General features: G+C 42.1%; 6 protein-coding genes and 1 further gene across 6 annotated transcripts; 2 read left to right on the forward strand and 5 right to left on the reverse strand.

The window, feature by feature from the left end:
- Window positions 1-44: 44 nt before the first annotated feature.
- Window positions 45-1,217, forward strand: MNN9 (mannosyltransferase complex subunit MNN9; the record flags this gene model as incomplete). Its single annotated transcript, XM_003645039.1, has 1 exon — window positions 45-1,217. One exon carries the CDS (start codon window positions 45-47, stop codon window positions 1,215-1,217), a length of 1,173 nt encoding a protein of 390 aa, XP_003645087.1.
- Window positions 1,218-1,488: 271 nt separating this feature from the next.
- Window positions 1,489-3,114, reverse strand: PHO8 (alkaline phosphatase PHO8; the record flags this gene model as incomplete). Its single annotated transcript, XM_003645040.1, has 1 exon — window positions 1,489-3,114. One exon carries the CDS (start codon window positions 3,112-3,114, stop codon window positions 1,489-1,491), a length of 1,626 nt encoding a protein of 541 aa, XP_003645088.1.
- Window positions 3,115-4,191: 1,077 nt separating this feature from the next.
- Window positions 4,192-4,788, reverse strand: ARL3 (Arf family GTPase ARL3; the record flags this gene model as incomplete). Its single annotated transcript, XM_003645041.1, has 1 exon — window positions 4,192-4,788. The coding sequence occupies one exon, from the start codon at window positions 4,786-4,788 to the stop codon at window positions 4,192-4,194; it is 597 nt and encodes a 198-aa protein (XP_003645089.1).
- Window positions 4,789-8,491: 3,703 nt separating this feature from the next.
- On the forward strand, window positions 8,492-9,313 carry Ecym_2553 (uncharacterized protein; the record flags this gene model as incomplete). The annotated part of the gene is made up of 1 exon (XM_003645042.1): window positions 8,492-9,313. One exon carries the CDS (start codon window positions 8,492-8,494, stop codon window positions 9,311-9,313), a length of 822 nt encoding a protein of 273 aa, XP_003645090.1.
- Window positions 9,314-9,848: 535 nt separating this feature from the next.
- CWC21 (U2-type spliceosomal complex subunit CWC21) lies at window positions 9,849-10,259 on the reverse strand (the record flags this gene model as incomplete). The annotated part of the gene is made up of 1 exon (XM_003645043.1): window positions 9,849-10,259. One exon carries the CDS (start codon window positions 10,257-10,259, stop codon window positions 9,849-9,851), a length of 411 nt encoding a protein of 136 aa, XP_003645091.1.
- A 1,838-nt stretch (window positions 10,260-12,097) lies between these two features.
- Ecym_2555 lies at window positions 12,098-13,467 on the reverse strand (the record flags this gene model as incomplete).
- Window positions 13,468-15,786: 2,319 nt separating this feature from the next.
- Window positions 15,787-16,323, reverse strand: OAZ1 (Oaz1p; the record flags this gene model as incomplete). The annotated part of the gene is made up of 1 exon (XM_003645044.1): window positions 15,787-16,323. One exon carries the CDS (start codon window positions 16,321-16,323, stop codon window positions 15,787-15,789), a length of 537 nt encoding a protein of 178 aa, XP_003645092.1.
- Window positions 16,324-17,945: the final 1,622 nt, after the last annotated feature.

Raw genomic sequence — 17,945 nt, forward strand, 5'->3', positions numbered from 1 at the left:
ATAACCGTCATAAGATATAAGGAAAGGATTAGAAGCATACCGTGATGTCTCTTTCATTACTCGTTGTTCGTCTGAGAAGGTCACCTTTGGCTATTATTTTATTTCCGATAGCGTCAATAGCTCTATTCTATTTCCTCTTCTTTTCTCACGATAGTTCATTGTTGGGAATTGATGGTTCGGTAGAGAACCATCGATGGGCACATGAGAGGGAAAACACTTACTATTTCCCTCATTCCAGCAAGTTCAAGAGTCCTAAATATTCATACAGATACAAAGGTAACCGATTTTTTGGTGATAAAGCAGGACTTCACATTTCCGAGGGACGTATAATGAAGTATGATATGAATACATTGACGACGACATCTTCTCCGTTGGCCAACAAGGAGATAGTGTTAATATTGACTCCTATGCAGAAGTTTCATGATAAATACTGGGAGAATTTGCTATCGTTAACATATCCGAGAAAGTTAACACAGTTAGGTTTTATCATTCCGAGAACGCCTACAGGTGATGTGGCGATGAAGAGGCTAGAGGATGCGGTGAAGAAAGTTCAGTCTGGTAAGGAGAATCAGCGATTTTTGAAGATTACAATTTTGAGGCAAGATTCGCAGTCATTCAATAAGCTTGATGAAAAGGAGAGGCATGCGTTTAATGTGCAGAAAGAGAGACGTGCTGCAATGGCATTAGCTAGAAACGAATTAGTATTTTCCACAATTGGTCCAAGCACTTCTTGGATCTTGTGGCTCGATGCAGATATAGTTGAGACCCCTGCGACAGTAATACAAGATATGGCAGCTCATGATAAGGCAATTCTTGCGGCGAATGTATTCCAACGTTACATCGATGACCAAAACCAGGAGAATATCAGACCTTATGATTTTAATAATTGGCAAGAGAGCCAGACTGGTTTGGAAATAGCGGCTTCAATGAAGGATGATGAGATTATTGTGGAATCTTACCATGAGATTGTCACTTACAGACCACTAATGGCGAAGTTATATGATCCTAATGGGTCGCCTTCTGCCGAGATGTCATTGGATGGTGTCGGTGGTGGGTGCACATTAGTGAAAGCACAGGTACATAGAGATGGTGCAATGTTCCCTAATTTCCCATTCTATCACTTGATTGAAACGGAAGGATTTGCCCATATGGCTAAAAGATTAAATTACGAAGTATTTGGGTTACCAAACTACCTAGTGTATCATTTCAATGAATAGAATTCTAATTGCATATTCTGTTCCTTCCTCCGCCACCCCTCAGAAATTTCGTAATCCTAAACATCGTTTTTGATAAAACATAAGCAACTTATCACACAAAGAACCTTTCGTTGTGTTATGTAAGAGTAAATACTAGCAACATTTGATATTTTAAATAAAGTAGGTTAAAAGTAAAAAACTGCCTGAATATTTTGATTATATCATCACCACCGACCAAGTTACAAAAAAATAGCATTTCCTTATCGGTTAGTGTACACAGCAGTCATAAACTTCAGTTTCCTTTATCAGGTGAGTGTTTTGTGTCCTTAAGCATATCTGTAACTGCTGCCACATCCAAGGATAGGTAATCTATGACAAATTGGCCTATATCAGTATTCTCACGATTACCAGACAAGTTCTTACGAATTAGATGTTTGGCAGACATTTTGTTAGCATATGCATAAACATTAACGTCCACACCACTATGACCGTGGGTACTCCACCCAATATACGCGCGGACAGATACAATCAAGCCCAATTCATTAACAAGCTGCGCAAAGTCATCTAACCCCACGATTAGGTTAACATCTGAGTCCGCAACATCGCGAATCCCAAGACCATCTTTGAAAACCGTCTCCCTAACAAATTCCCTCAATTGGGCAGGGTCAGCATTGGATTCCTTAAAACTCATAATTTCCTTTCCAAAATAGTCGCATGAGTGCTTCATGCGACTCAATACTTCTGGATCCCAGTAGTATTGTATTTCATTTTGGTCTAGCTGTCTTCCAACGGAGAGACCGCCAGTCTCATGATCTGAAGTAGAGATTATCAATGTTTCAACGTTGGAATTCTTAGCGTGAGCCACAGTCCATTGAAAGGCATCATCAAAACCCATAACCTCCCTAGCCTGGGTCCCTGGATCGTTCGTATGACCTGCATGATCGATTCTGGAGGCCTCCACCAGCAAAAAGAAACCCTTATCTGAGTCCTTTGTAGCCTCTGTCAAAGCCCTCACTGCTGTCTTAACTTGCTCTGTGAAACTGGGCCAATCTTGTCTCTCTGCATCCCTATCTATAGAATATGGTAAGTCTTCATGAGCCAACAAAGCCAACAATGGAAGACTAACGTTTTTACCGCCCTGTAACTCCCGGAATTGTGCAGTGTCGCCGACGTACTGCCAGCCGTTAACAACTGCCTCTTCTATTAAATCGCGCTCATCCCGACGTGCTCCGTATTCCCCTCCATATTTCCTCTCATTACTACCAAAAAAGAATTTTCTACCACCACCGATTATCAAATCCACCACACGTCCAAGAGGATACCCCCCCAATTGCTGCTCTGCAATAAGTTCCTCCTGTCCCCGATTATCCACATGGGCAGAATACGCCCCCGGAGTTGCATCTGTGATCCTAGTAGTCACCACCATCCCCGTCATGTACCCTTGCAGCTTCGCTGCCTCCAAAACCGTACCACACGGCTGCTGCGCTGCATCCACACCCACCGCCCCGTTATACGTCTTCAAGCCACACGAAAACGCCGTGGCACCCGCCGCTGAATCTGTGATATACGAAGACGACGAACGCGTCCGCGAAGTCCCTACCAAATAACTGTTTACGCCAAGCCCGCTGAAATACATCTCTGTTGTATCATTCTTCTCATTCTGCAAGAACCCTCTTGTCAACGTCAATGAAGCCGGCCCCATACCGTCTGTAACAAAAAATATTACGTTTCTTTTCGATCCAGCCTCTTGATATCTTCCCATAAAGTCATAGTCAAACGCAAACCAGAAAACACAGCGCAACACAATGCAGAACACCACCCACTTCATGGCCACAAGCCACCGCTTGCGAGCCTTCTTTGGAACCAGCGAATTGGCCTCTATATCCGCAACATAATAATCATTACCCTTTTCCAACATCTTTCGCCCTTGATCCTTCGCCCTTAATCCTTGACAATCGGCTCTCCTTAAAATAACACCAGTCCACAACCAGGCTCACGAGGCAGCGTTATATAGAGAATCAGATAGATTAATATAATCCCGCTATCCGATGTGTATGACGGTTATAGTGCGGTGATGATAAGATAATGAAAAACAATGTAAAACACCTTTTCAGCTTTTTAAATAATGCGCAGAAAAAGGAAAGTCTTTATTGGATAGGGTTTTAGGGTAACGATATTAATAATTAAATCAAACGATTGTAACAATTTAATCGCCCAGAATTCCGGTGTTGCTCGAGCACCGAGATGCAGCAGCAGCCAGGGGGTGGGGGGGCAACGGGGGGCACGTGCGAAACGCATCCACCCTCCTGCTCGAGCAACAATGCGCTTAGCCGGGTAACCCACAAAGCTAATTTCTCGAGCGAAACCCGCTTGCATCACTAACAGCAACGGCCAGCCGCATCCAAGCACAGGCTGGGCATCTGTATCTGTCAGGACTTTTTATACTGCCTGGTAGGCTGCTCAGAGGCAGAGGGAACTTTCGCCAGCAGAGATGTCGTCACGTAGGGGGTTGCGTTGATTGCGTAATCGGGAGTGTGATGCCAGTGGTGCAACGGCAGGCATTTACTGTGTTGCGCACGGCCAGCTGCGGTTCGTAGATCATTGATATTTCGCAGGATTACCGGTTCTGCGCGGATCGAAGGAGCACGCTGGGCGCCCGCGTGTAAGACACAGCATCTCAGCACGACACGTGTAAGATGATAGCGTGTTTCGCCTGCCCAGAGCGTGTCCGGGTAACCGCGCGGCGTAGTGCATGCTCCGCAGGGAAATATTTCGGCGGTTTCCTCGAGTCACCCTCAGCCAGAGCTGGCACTGTCGTCTGTGGATACGGGACAAAAAACGGCTCGTTAAACTTTAACGATATATAATAAGCTGGGGTGCAACAACAGACGCATGGTTGGCTCTTGTGTGCTTTGGAAATGCATAGAAGCTGCTGCCGGCACCACGCCGCCGCTCTCTGTTTTCGCGTGTGCAAGTACAAAAACTAAATAAAACCCTACTTATAAAGCGGAGGCCTCGACTGCCTGTTGCGCTTCAACCGTACCAGCAACCACTCCGCAGCACTCTGAATCCCCTCACCCGTCAACGCACTTATGGGCAGCACCCTGCTGTCCCGGGCGTCCAGGTGCATGGCCAACTTGTTGAACACCTGCTTGATGTCATGCAGCTCCATCTTATCCTGCCGGTCCTGTTTGTTCGCCAGCATGAGAATCGGGATCCCTTCCACGCCGTCGTCTGTGATGATCGACTGTAACGAATCACAGCACTCTTGTAACCGATCACGATCCGTACTATCAATGATGAATATGATCCCATGCGACTGGATGTAGTACTCCGACCACATCGCGCGAAGCGCTTCTTGGCCCCCTACGTCCCAAAACTTTAAAAGAGTCATTTTATCCATCGGAACGGTCGCCACATTCTGGCCCACTGTCGGCACGATCGTGTCCAGCGGCTTCGAGTAGAGATGATACAGCGACTTGAGCTGCTCCAAGAACGTCGTCTTTCCTGCGTTGTCCAGACCCAGTATGAGCACAGAGTACTGTTCTTTCTTGTTCCAACTACGATACAATCCTTGTGCTAAGTGGAACATCCGTGCTGTGCTGTGCGTGCTGTGTGAGTCCAGCTACTAGTAATCATTGCCTGGACCTAACAGGCCTGCCACCAAATAGTACAGCGTAGGCAGCAGCGCTGCTGCTTGCCGGGAGGGACGGCGCGCCGTCCCTCCCACATTAGCGGTCACGAGACCCACGTACAAAACGACGCACCACACCCACCACCGCGCTCCCCCCAGGATAACCGCGTTTCCAAGTTAAAAATTAAAACTGTTATATTGGGTGCGAGCCACTGGGTGGGGGGATTTTCGAACTAATTACGGAATGCAATGGAAAGAAGGGGCAGACAGCTCCGCCAACATTCCTATCCGCAGATTCCTAGGTGAAAAAGAGGACATACCGCTGAGCTCGGCGGTATGCTGTGCACGCAGGCTGAAAAACATGAGAGAGCAGCTACAGCTCCCGCATTACGTCTCGTAGTTCGTCCACTGCACATACTGGTTCTCCCCTAAAGGCGAGCCAGCCAAGCGGCCGCTGCGAGACACAAAAAAATATGACAGATCCCTCGGAAGAAAAAAAGATCTGATGTCTTGACCGGGAGAGCGCGCAAGGCGGATAAGGCAAAGAAAAAGACGTAGATGGACATAAATATATGCTGGGGCATAGGGAACACAGACATTTCCGAGCACGTGTAAAAATGCTGCAAACAAAACAAAAACGGCGGCGCGCGCGCGCCGCCGCCGCCGCAGTACGAACTTACCGGTTCACAATAATAGGAGGCAAAAAACCGGTGCTGAGCGCAGGGCGAGGTATGCAGAAAGGAAAAACAAAGCACAGACAAGGACGACAAAAAATGTAGAAAGGAGGGGAAGCGCTCAGACGATAAGTAGAAAAACGCATACCCACACAGAAGACACAAGAGAAGAGTGCAGCCAGAACAAAAAAGGACTTCGGCTGTTAGGGAACCATATACAGGAAAAAACAAAAAAAGGACACAGACGAAAACGACGCACAATTCATTCTCATTACAGAAAAGCCAAGACACGGCTATTATTCCTATAACCAGAAGGGGTCATTTTTGTTGTGTGATCCGCATGCAGCGGTGGTGCTTCGAATAAGAATGCGGATAGCGATATAAAAGATACTTGGTACTATATTTAATTTTGATGCGGACATTTAGGGATCGCACTGCTGGGTCTGTGGGGCGCGGGGGTCGCGTAGGTAGTACGTCTTGGTCTTCTAGTTGCGTGGTGTTCGCACAGTGATTACAGGATAATGGGAGGCAAGGCCGGTAGCGAGATAATCGCGGATGGGTTTTTTTTCTTCTGCGGTGGTGGTTGCAAGATTTGTCTATGTTCTAGGGTGGCAGTGGTGGGATAGTGTTCGCACAGATTGTCCAAAGTTACCCCGCCCCCTTATCTTGCGCCTGTTCTTCTGCTTGCGGAGGTGACTTGGTTTGTTTTTTGCAGCAGGGTAGAGGTCAAAAACAGGTGACTTGACATAAAGGGGAACAGAAGCGGAGGGAACAGAAAGTGGAAAAAACCACAGATGCGAGGGATTTGAGACACGCACAACAGACACAGGGAAAAAAGAGAAGATCGCTTTTCATTCTTGGTGGTTGTTTTAGAGGTGCAATTATGAATCGGCCGTAGTGGTTGTTGTTGTTGTTGTTGTTTAAAAAAAAAAGCGGATGCACGTCATCGGCCACCGCTTGGTATATTCCGTCTGCCGTATTTCTTTTTGTCAGTTTTTTATAGTTTTTAGGAATTCCATTACTGTTTTGGTAATGAATCACCCACCGAGATCACTGGCGAAGAAGGGACCGCACATCTCCCTGTGCAGCGCAGCGCCTGTGGCGCTGCTGCAGCTTTGTTTTGTCGTATTTGGTGTTTTTTATATTGTCTCTGTTTTCGTTTTCGTTTTTTCCGGCTGGCAGTTTTGACCAGTTGTCCTTGTCCTTTCTTGTCCTTGACGTGCGTGTGATTCAGATTTGCCTAGGTATCGTCGTCGGCGCTGTCATTAGTTTTTTCCCAAATCCAAATCGATTCTTCAGTAATGTATGATGTTCTTCTCTCTCCTGTAGGCAGAAGGAGGGAAAAATCCGTTTTTGGGCCTAGTAGACATAGCAGGTCCCCAAGAGTCTGGACTGCGTGTGGGAGGTTTTAAGTCTGTTTCCTTTTCTTCCGGTTCTCGGGTTGCATCTGAATTGTGATGTGCACATCCCGATTCATTGCCACATGCGCAGACATAGACAGTGTGTATGATTCTGGAGGGAGGGGAGTTAGAGGAGGAGCAGGAGGAGGAGGGGGGGCCTGAAGTGCAGGGCCCTCTCTTGACGTCTATGTAGACTATTCCCTATGACCAGCAACGCCCGCTCTTTTTGTGGAATATTTCAACGTATTTCCTGTTGGAAGTATTGTACGCAGTGTGGATTCCTATTGTTCATTGTGTTTCGGCCGCAAGTGCGCTCGCATCCTGCATATGACATGCGCAGCCATATATTTGGATCGGGTTCTTCCTGTCCATCTCTGCTGGCAGCGGGGACAGACAAAAGGCGGGAGGCAGGGAGGCAGGGAGGGTAGTGCAGAATGGCGGTGGGATTGGGAAATTAGCTCTGCGAATCTCGATGGAGGAGCATAATAGCGAGAAAAGCCTGCAAAACAAGATAAAACAAGATAAAACAATAGAAAACAATAGAAAACAGAAACAACAAAAAATGCCAAAACCAAAACCAAAAAAGTAAGGAGAGAGACAGCAGGAAGGCCTCGTCTTCCCATATGCAGCTTTGTGTATGCGTCTGAGTCGTTTTCGCCATTTTTCAGAATTTGTTTTTCGTGCAGTTTTGAGTTACTTTACATTTAGCCTGTCTGTTGAGAAAAAGTTTAATTTAGACACAATTCTTACGTAGCACATCATAATCAGCTAATTCCGTTTTATTTCTATTAGAAATCAATGGGTCGGTTTTCAACTCATGCAACGGCAGCGACTGAGGTGCATAGTGCGCGGGCATGTAGTGTTAGTGGTGGATTTGCTTGTTTACCTGTCTACTTTAGTGGCTTTGTAAATAAACAATTCTTTCGTCCCATAAAGATGTCATTATTAGTTCATCTTTGGAGGGTTATGTACATACATAATCTATGTGCATATATATATAGAGAGAGACAGACCTAAAAAGAATAAAATTTTGGAATGTTGGTGTATATATGTGTATGATATATATATTTATATATATATATATGCTTGTTGAGGGAGAGGGATATTTCACAGTCAGTGGTTTTTATTTTATTTAATTTTTATTCTAGTTTTTCCTTTTTGGAGAGGGGAGGATAGAGAGAGATAGAGATAGAGAATTATATAGTTGATGAATTTTGCAGGTCTATTAGGGTCCGGATCTTAAACGTTTGTTCATCAAGAGGGTCTCTAGCTGTTTTTGATAATTTAATAATAAACTAATATTTTCGAGAGAGGGAGAGTGAAAAAAATAGAGGTATAAAAAAGGAGGTCTGATCTTAATCCAACGTTCTATATATATATTTCCAATTCTTGTTCGGCGGATCGTTTACTGTTATTAAGAGAGTCAAGAGAAAAACGTTGAGGAAGTTTTAAACGTTTTATTATTGTTAGTGTATTTTGTTTTATTATTTTTTGATTGCCGTTATTTTGCCAGGCTATTGAAATTTGTTTCTCGTGCTATTCGTATCTCTGCCGTTGTTTCCTATCAATTTGTCTCAATCACACTTTATGTCTGTTATTACTGTCGCTGTTCCTGCTCCCGTTACTACGCCCACTGTATCTGTTCATAGCCACACGCACAATAGCCGTCAGCATAAATCTGAAGCCATGTACGTCCAATATAAGAGAATAGCGATTTCGGAGTTGTTGAACAACGAGTCTACCATTACAAAGGCCAAGATAGCGGAGGCGAGTCGAGCACCGCAACCGTCAGCGATTCTCACAGCGGGTCTATCTACACCAGTGACGTCCGTGTCTTCGCCTTCCTCAACCGCTTCCACTAGTACACCTCATTTTTATATCCCCCCAAGGACAGCCACGCCCAGTCCCAATTCTATTATGAAACGGTCTCAAGGAAGACCAATTACTCAAAAGCTCGTGGGGAAGTTTACGATATACGATTGTAAAGAGGATCTGATTTTAGACCTGATAAGAACTGAATGCCTACAATTGCTGCAGGGGCCCTCGGTGCCGATAGTGAAGAGACCTAACATGTCGTGTTTGCAGAAGATCATCGATTTGAAAGAGCCAAGTATATACGATCAACTCAAGACTCAGTTCCAAACCAATGATACATTACAGTTCATCAAACTAATCAGGGACCACAAGGGAAAGTTGCTGCGCCTGGAAACTGTGCCCTGCAACGAATCGCAGATTAATATTGACTTTATTAAAAGAAACGTCTGTTATCCCAGGTACAAGTCGAACATGAAATTTTACTTGATCAGGAGTGATTCTCTACAAAAGAAGTTTATTTATTATCATGATAGAATCACTTTTGAGCGAGAGAGGCATCTCATAGATTCGAACATTGAGGTTTGGGTTAGGTAAATAAAGTTTTGCGTTATTCATCATGACAAGAAGTAACAGTTTCTCTTTTCTTTTGAGACTAAAAAACAAAAATACATAGCTGGCGAGGGACGGAGGGATAGGAGAGATGGTGAGTCAATCAATTGATATATACTATATTGATTATTCATCTTAGTTACAAGAAGAAAAAAAACACTGGGGAAGAGGGAGAGAGAGAGAGAGAGATAACGCTGTTAACGATTCTTTTGAAAATGGTATAAAAGGGTAAAAACAAAAAAAGAGAAGTATAAATTAATTAAATATAATTAAAGGTTTTTATATTTGGAATTTTATTTCACGCTTACAATCACAACACGATCAACCTATCATCGTTCTTATACAAAGCCAGATGGAATTCGTTATATATATGTATATATAGTTTGAACCGTTTTTTATCTTTTGCTGCGTCCGGTTACACAACATTAAGTAAACTTCCCCTCCCCCAGGGAAGAAAAACTCTTGGCAGGAAGGAAAAAGAAAAAAAACTTTCAAGTACATTAACACAAAAATTTGCATGTCAATCATCATTTAAATTAACATCCCCCACGGCCGGAGTTCTTTTTTTCCGAGTGGTATACACAGTCCTGACGCGATCATGCTCCCGTAATTGCTTTTGTAACTCATCTCGTAGCTCATCGCACTTCCTGGTTATCTCGTTTTCGTCATAATTGCCAGCATCCTCCAATTGATCCCGAAGTTCGCTTACCTGCAGCTCCACTTGCCTTCTATCGAGCCTCTTTAGTATACTATCATCAACTGTCTTCGCCCTAGTTCCCTTCGAGACATCTCTTTTACCGTTGGACTTCTCCTGTCTAGCCAAAAAATTCTTCACATTCTTCTTACCTTCATTGTCAGCTAACGACCGCTGTATATGGCCCGAAGTTGAAGATCCCTTCGAACTTTTAAGCCCAATCCCATTATATGACATGTCTCTTCCTCCGCTTTCCTTCTTTCGTAAACTAGCTTGTATATTATCTATATATGCATCCTAGTTTGTGCATGTAGTAAGAGAGAGCTTTAACAAAAAAAAACGCTCTAAGGATACTCCGTACAATAAGCTTTACAGATCTGTCCATATATTGGGTTAAGAACACCTACAAATACCAAAAAGCACTCGGCGCATTTTGCTCCGGTTTACCTTAAGTCGTCTCGGTTACAGTATTCCATGGAGTGGTACTTCATGATACGTATGCTCATTAAGTTTCGAACAATCTAAAACCTTCCGTGTGTCTAAAAGTATGTAGTAACAAGATAAAAAAAGAAATCTCCCTTCGTTATGTATCGTTGAGCATCGTCGTAATGATCAGCAAAGACGTCAGAAGTTCGAAATCATGTTGAAACGAATTCAAAAGGTGACGATGCTCGAACCTGCTCGCTTCTGCAGCACTGAAATCCTCTTTTTTTCGGATAGATCGATAACCTCTAGAAGGGTCGTCCGCCGCAAGGGAATTTATGAAGGCGAGAGAGTCTTAGCGTACATATCTACAACCCTTTTCTGAAGGTTACGAGAGTCCATATTTCTCGAATCAGCCCAATTCACAGTCTAAGTAACACGTCCTATTTCCTCTTGTAGGAAACCCACCTATTTCAGGAGTCACTTTTAGGATACGCATCTCACGTGACCTGTTTCCAAGGCAACAAACACTCACACAATTTATTGTCTCTTGTGGAGCTGGATGTCGAAGACGTGATGTGGAAATAATAAAGAACTGCATGAACCTCTTTCTCTCCTATTCACTATCTTGTCTCCAATGATGTCGCATATGAAGTCATGAGGTGTCGCCGTCAGTATTGTAAATTCCGATTCAACAACTGTGCAGGAAATTGCATACTGTATTCGTCTGATTTAACTAGCCTGATGACGATAACTCTTGTCATCGCATATGCATATGTTTGCCTGAACCAGTTTGTCCTCGGAAATTTACAACTATAAACGAACCTGTTCACTACTCCTTCTGGCCCGTTGAGTTGTGCATCGTCTGCGTCAGCCGCATCCTACTACCTCGGGGAGAGAGCGAGGAATTATTCTTTCCAACGAGATACGCAAAAAGGTAGTTGAACAAAAGTGTTAAGTTCTTAGAGTTACGCGCATTATACAAGGCAGTAAAAGAAGTTCGGTTTTATTTTTGCTGTGCAATTTTGTTGATATCTTATGTGGTCTATGCATTACACATCCATCGATACATAAATTTATATACCGAAGCATGTGCTTTATCTCCCCAGCCCGAAGACTGGCGAAACTCCTAAGGGCAGCATGGCCCCCGACTGTTAACAGGAAAACCCGCCAACAGTCATTGCAGCAAAAATATGGAAAAAAAAACCGGTATTTTATGGTTTGGGTACCATCACTGCCTTGAATTAAAGTGTGCGTCCTGTGACGATAAAAGAGGTGGTGCAGTGAGACTTTGAGGAACTGCTCGAGGCATGTGTCACGAGATTCGGACGAGATAAGCGCGCAGATCCTCAATGTCAGCCTTTCGTTGGAAGAAAGACCAGGCCCAACCTCTGAGAGACAAAAATTTGAAAAGATTAAATGGAAACTTCACAGGGTAGTGTAATTACCAGCAGTATTTATAGGTTTTTGGTTTTTATTTCCTTTCTGACTTAGATCTGATAACCTTTGCCCGGATCAAAAGTCTACTTAAGATCGGTCAAAAAAGTATTGCCAGGATTTCCGAAAGGGGCAAAAACAAAACTAACTCCCAACAGAGATTCAATTAACATCTATACATCACAAGATAAATGAGAATATATATTGTGTTAGATTCATGCAATTTCACCAAGATACTTGAGAAGAATGTTTTTAGCTGCATTATGGTCTCTGTCGAAGATAGACTCGCAATTGCCACATTTGAAAACTTTTGAGGCACCAATATTGCTACGGGTGCCACAGGACGAGCACGTTTTAGTTGTAAATTCTTCATCGACTTCGATGACGGTTGTGTTCTCGTAGTGGCGAGCCTTGTTTTTAAGTCTCTGCACAAATAAGCAGTGTTTCATATTTGCTAGGTTTGCTTTCACTCTGCGGTTGGCTTTCTTGAAGTTATGGAAGTTCAGCACGGGGATCAAGATGTAGTTATATTTACTAGCCAAAAGACTAGAGGCCTTCCGATGAACGTCGTTGGCCAGATTTTTCTTCTTTTGATACAGCCTGCGTATTACTTTTCTTCGGTTCCTTATTTTTAGTTTACGGTATTGCTTGGGAAGAGCACATTTTGATCGCAGCTTATGGATATCAGATTGCAAAGATCTTAGCCTCCTATCCAGATGCTGCAGTTTTAGGTAGCCGTCCTCACCTATTTCGAGGACCTTTTGGGAACTATCATAAGTTGTTAAAAACGTCCTTACACCAGGATCAATCGCAACCGCATTAACTGATTGATCAGGCTTTGGAATTTGAACTTTCGATTCAAATGGGATTACAAGAAACCATTTACGGTATTCTCTTATTAGTCGAGAATCATGAGGTAACTTTTCAGGAAGCGGTTCAGTACTTCTTAAAGTTTTGGCATTAAACAAGTCATAGAATATCCCACGGCTTAACCCCCATACCTTCTTTTCTACCGCCATGCTCTGTTTGTCTCTTATTCTTTTGAAATGCAGTTTAAATGGCTTCAATGACTTTTTAGATTTAGCCAAATTTGTTCTATAATCTTTGTCAAAGTCTCTGAGACCGTTATCCTTGATCAAAAATGGTACTTGTTTGAGATATGTTATTTTGGGGTCCTCATCGTAATTGTAGTTCTTTTTCAATGGTGTCACTTCTCTAAGATGCTTTAATTTCATTTTCACTTTGGTACCTTTCGCTTTGGCTTCTTTGCCCATCCTAATACGCTCTGCCACTGCCAAATTATACATATGTCTTGTAGCCGTTAACCATAACTGAAGTGTCTGCTTCTGTTCTCTGGTAGGATAGATTCTAATAGTCTTTGGCTTCCAAAACTCTTTACTGACACCCGGATCTTCTATTTTCTGGGTCCTAATCAGAACTTGATCATTGGCATCCATTCCATGATCTATCATTTTAAATGAAGTCCAACTAGGTATATCTAGCTGTTTTTTTTCAAATCATTACCTTGTTGTAACACCAACTTATTTTTCAGTGTAGCCTGTCTCTTAGCAGGGAAAATAGGCATCTTAAATCACCACAAATTATTATTCTAAAATTTTATTTTTATTATTATTTAAACTATATATACAATCAGAAACTTATTAGATCAATTATCCTAAGCACCTTGAGATCAAGACATGTCTTATATATAAAAACTTGGATTTGGTCGATCTATACTATTCGACGTTGATGTGCATTTTAACATCTTGATCTAAATTTTCACTACAACTCCCATGTTGATGTAAGCGCCGGCGGTTTAGAACAGGAAACTTCTTACTGTTTAAGGAATACTTTTGGCTCCTCATCTTAGCAACATAAACGATATAACCAATTTTAAAACGTCAGTAACTTTGGTCATATGTTAAAAAGCACATTTGACATTATTACTGCATACTTTATAAAAACGCGTCCAAAATAAAATAAGACTCCTATATATGGATGTAAAAATATGGCGTCTGGAAATGGTCCTTAAAAAGTACAATAGAGTTACATAGACATAGATTTAGATCCGTAGATCTTAAGACTTCTAGATGCCTTTTATCGCGTCCGTGGTAAAAGGGTTCGGAGATCGTCAACACGTTAAGCATTTTACATCCAAACACCGCGTTATAAAAGGCGGCTACGGGTGCCTTCGAGGAGCGCTACTCCTCTCTCGAAGCACAATAAGGCTGAGTTTATACTGTAAGACAGACTGAGTTTAATAAATATCTCTTCCAAAGAATTGGGGAGTGGAGATAATCATGTATCTCAATATCAAAGTAGATTATTGTAGCTGGTCACGAGACACTTTGATCCGTATCCGTAAGCCTGATGATCCACTGGAATAATTTTATACATACTCGATTAGCAGGTAGCCTTTGTAACTATGAAAAATTAATGGAGGCCTGCCCTTTTCGACAGGTGAAATCAGCCAATAATGGAATCAACCGTTCTTCATAGCAGGTAAAGCGATGGTCGTGTCATGGACACTTAAGTGGGTGCTAGATCAACCTAATGAGGAATTGACTGCTTCTACTAATTCAGAGGCCTCCAACACTCGTGTTTTATCTACGATCATTATAGTGGATCAGAAAAGATAGATAGATAGGATTATCTCATAGCAATACCAACTTACCCGCGTAAGCTTGCGAAGAAAATCGCTACCCTAAAGTGGAATCAAAATTCTGACCCTGCTATATTATAGCATTTTAATAGAATCCCTTTTCAACTAAGGAATAAGAATGCTCTCCTCCAACAGTCCAACATGTAATGGCGTCTAATTGATTGATTTAGCGCCCAGACTATGATGTGGGTAGAAATAAGCTCATGCATCCATTAGCTAAATGGCTAACTCGTGTCTTGACCTCAGGCTTGACGAAGATAAAAGACACCTAGAAAACGCCAAAAAGTACACCGATGGGGTTTGTGTCGCCTACGATAGACACATTATACCTTAAAACTTTCGATCTTTACAGCATTAATTAATCATACAAAATATATTATTCTCTCAGATAATCCCCAAAGGACCTATTTGCTTAGGTGATACCTCGCTGATCCCCATTTAACCCCAACTTTCTGTGCTTCCATAGACGGCCATCGTAACTGTATCACGTCTTACAGCTCTTATTTCTGATAATTGGTGAAAACCAGCACATATTTCGCGTAGAATCTTATGCCTCAAACCTTTTACTACCTCTCTATGTCCTGTATCTTCGAAAATTTCCAAAGCGCGTGTAGCCAAACCGTTTGAGGATGAGATAGAAAAGTAACTTCCAAAATAGGAAATTATATTCAAAACTGTTTCACATTATGCATTATGCTAGGGATGTGAGATGGGAACTTTACGAACAGGCAGCAGGACAAAAGTTCAGGAAGAATGGGAGTGCAGAGCTGTGGAAGAACACGAAAGCCACTAACCAAAAAACACATATAACTAAACTGGAAATTTAATTCATAGCTGTTTTCCTCTAGGCGCTGAATGCATGTGCCTGTCTCTGGTTGTCTTCTCTTCAGTTAGCCTTCGAACAACTTCGAGTATATCCCCGGTGTTAATGTGTTTCTTACCTGTGATATCCACAAAATGGTGTTCGTGAAGGTTTCAAAAAATGTTATACTACCACGGCAGGGTATTTAGAGCCAGAAAACCGAAGATCCTCTGTCCTGTATGACTGTTTCCAGCATTTGGATGGCTCTACATTCAGGCTTTGCTCAATATACCATCACATAAATACAACTAGCATAAAATATACATTTTTCATTAAACAAAAGTCTTGAGTTTAGCTAAATAGGCTACATAACAATTGTAATGGCGTATCAAACACATTAAAACTCAGTATTAAGGATAACAGACCCATTTTCTGAACCATCAACATTCAAAACGAATCGTTATAAAATCTGTGTCGTTCCAACAGACTGGATTTTCATCACCAGTACAGCAGTCACCAAAGTTTTGTACGATTTCTCCACCTATCCAATTTAAATTCTTTAACAAGTCCTTGATATTCACTAGATTACTCCTATCAACAAACAATAGCAACCATTGGCAGCCGTGTGGGAATATCTCTAAGTTATTTCCAACTAGCTCCATAATCATAATTAGCCACTTTTTCAAGTCCATGGCGGTATGGACTCTCCTATCCATAATCACCAACAAGTTCCTGTTGTTGGTGATCGCCTTGTAGAAATGCATGCCATATTGTTCGAGGATCACCCCATAAAGATCCCCAATTTGTTGAAAATCAGGATACTTATCCTCTGATGAACTCAGCCCTTTGGTAAGACATGTGATCTTCTTCCCTACGCGCTTCACTATATGCTTCTGAAACACTCGGTACGATCTAGTATCCTGTGCATCATCGCCGCCTGAACGCATGTTAGGGAAGACAAGAAACCTTGATTCCATTACGGAAATGAAATCCCAGTATAACTCGATCAACTGATCGGCACTGATAGCAAGAAGTTCCCTAGATGTGTCACGCTAACCATTCCGAGAATCCAGCCTGGGGAGAAAAGCGATATTCAACCATACAAGGCTGAAGATAGTCTGCTTTTGTATGTTTCGCTAGTTGCTTTACTGAAAAAGACACACTCTTAGGTACATCTGTCGTTATGGAATTTAAAAATTTGGCTATCTCTTGTTCTTTCTTCTCCAACTGACTCATAACCATTTTGAATCCTACACTTATTTATATTCTAGTGATGTAACTTGTTTCCATTTGAGGACACCTTTGTTTGAGGATGAAAGCTTGTGGGAGCTTTTTTTGGTTTTAAAACCCGAATAACAACCTTTGTACAGCACATTTATTGGAGAACGTCGAAGTACATGGAAACTTTAAGACCTGCGCGAGTATGTATCTTTCATAAAAGCTATCCATGTAGGCCCTCAGATTCTTACGCCCCTGCAAGAGAGCATGCATACAAACTCTAGTTGTTTAATATGGTGTACGGAGCCTTGAGTGTGATAAGACATCTAAGAAAGGGACCATATTTCCTGAACAAGTGGTTTCTTGGTAACTACATGTACGTACTTACTTTTTATATGGGACTGATATAATAACAGGCCATGATGGAGAGCAGCCGCTGTTCAACAGATCAAAGTTCTTTATTCACGAAGAGAGCCTATTTTAATGTGGTGTCTGTCATATCGGCATTTGAAGAAAAATGTCACTGTAGTTCGACTGTTTCAGTAAATTTGAAGAGGAATATGCTAGTTGGAAGTACTGTAGCTAACATGAGCGTGGCACTATTACCAATGCACAGACACAACGCATATCTCTAGGGTTATGTCATCCCACTGAAGAAGCGTTCAGGTATTAATATTACAAAACACAAATATGTCGTTTACGATCCTGCTAACTCATCTGCACATGCAATATTGAATAAACTCTTATTATACGTTTCACATCACCATAAAAAAAGCTTGGTCGAGTAGAGATTAACACCAATCAACCTTAATTTTGTCTTTACGATTTTGCTTCTTTGAAAAACACGAAGTATGCAGGAAATGAAAGTTAAGTTTCTAAAAGCACGATTCAATACTGAAAACTTGCTATATGACATTGTTAAATAACCACTAGAGATGTAGTGCTATCCGAGTCTCTCTATCTTCATCGCAATAATTGCCAGTGAGTCTATAACGCCAGCCAGCTGGTAGTAGTGTATTTCTTTTTTTGTTTCCGTGCTTCTTTAGGGTTCTTCAACCGTTCCTATAATACCACAACAATAATTTTCGACTTTCTGTCCAATAAATCCTTCGGCAAAGAAGCCTCTCGTTCTATATTGAATCTTGATCCATCAAATAATTAGTTCCTGCGCAGCTAATTCGCAGTCTCTCTGGGCTTCTTGAAAAGTCTGCAGAATACTAATAACAAGGAGACTCGCAAACCTGAGCTCGTATATACTTTCTGACATCGATATACTTCCATTTCCTCGAAAATCCTTAATTTCTTGTGTAGTTCATGATAAATTTATATGGTGCGTCTCAGAGAAAAGACGCAGGTTCGAGCACTTGCCTTAATCCTGCAT

This window comes from Eremothecium cymbalariae, chromosome 2 (genome assembly GCF_000235365.1).
Source record: "Eremothecium cymbalariae DBVPG#7215 chromosome 2, complete sequence".
Taxonomy (NCBI): Eukaryota; Fungi; Ascomycota; class Saccharomycetes; order Saccharomycetales; family Saccharomycetaceae; genus Eremothecium; species Eremothecium cymbalariae.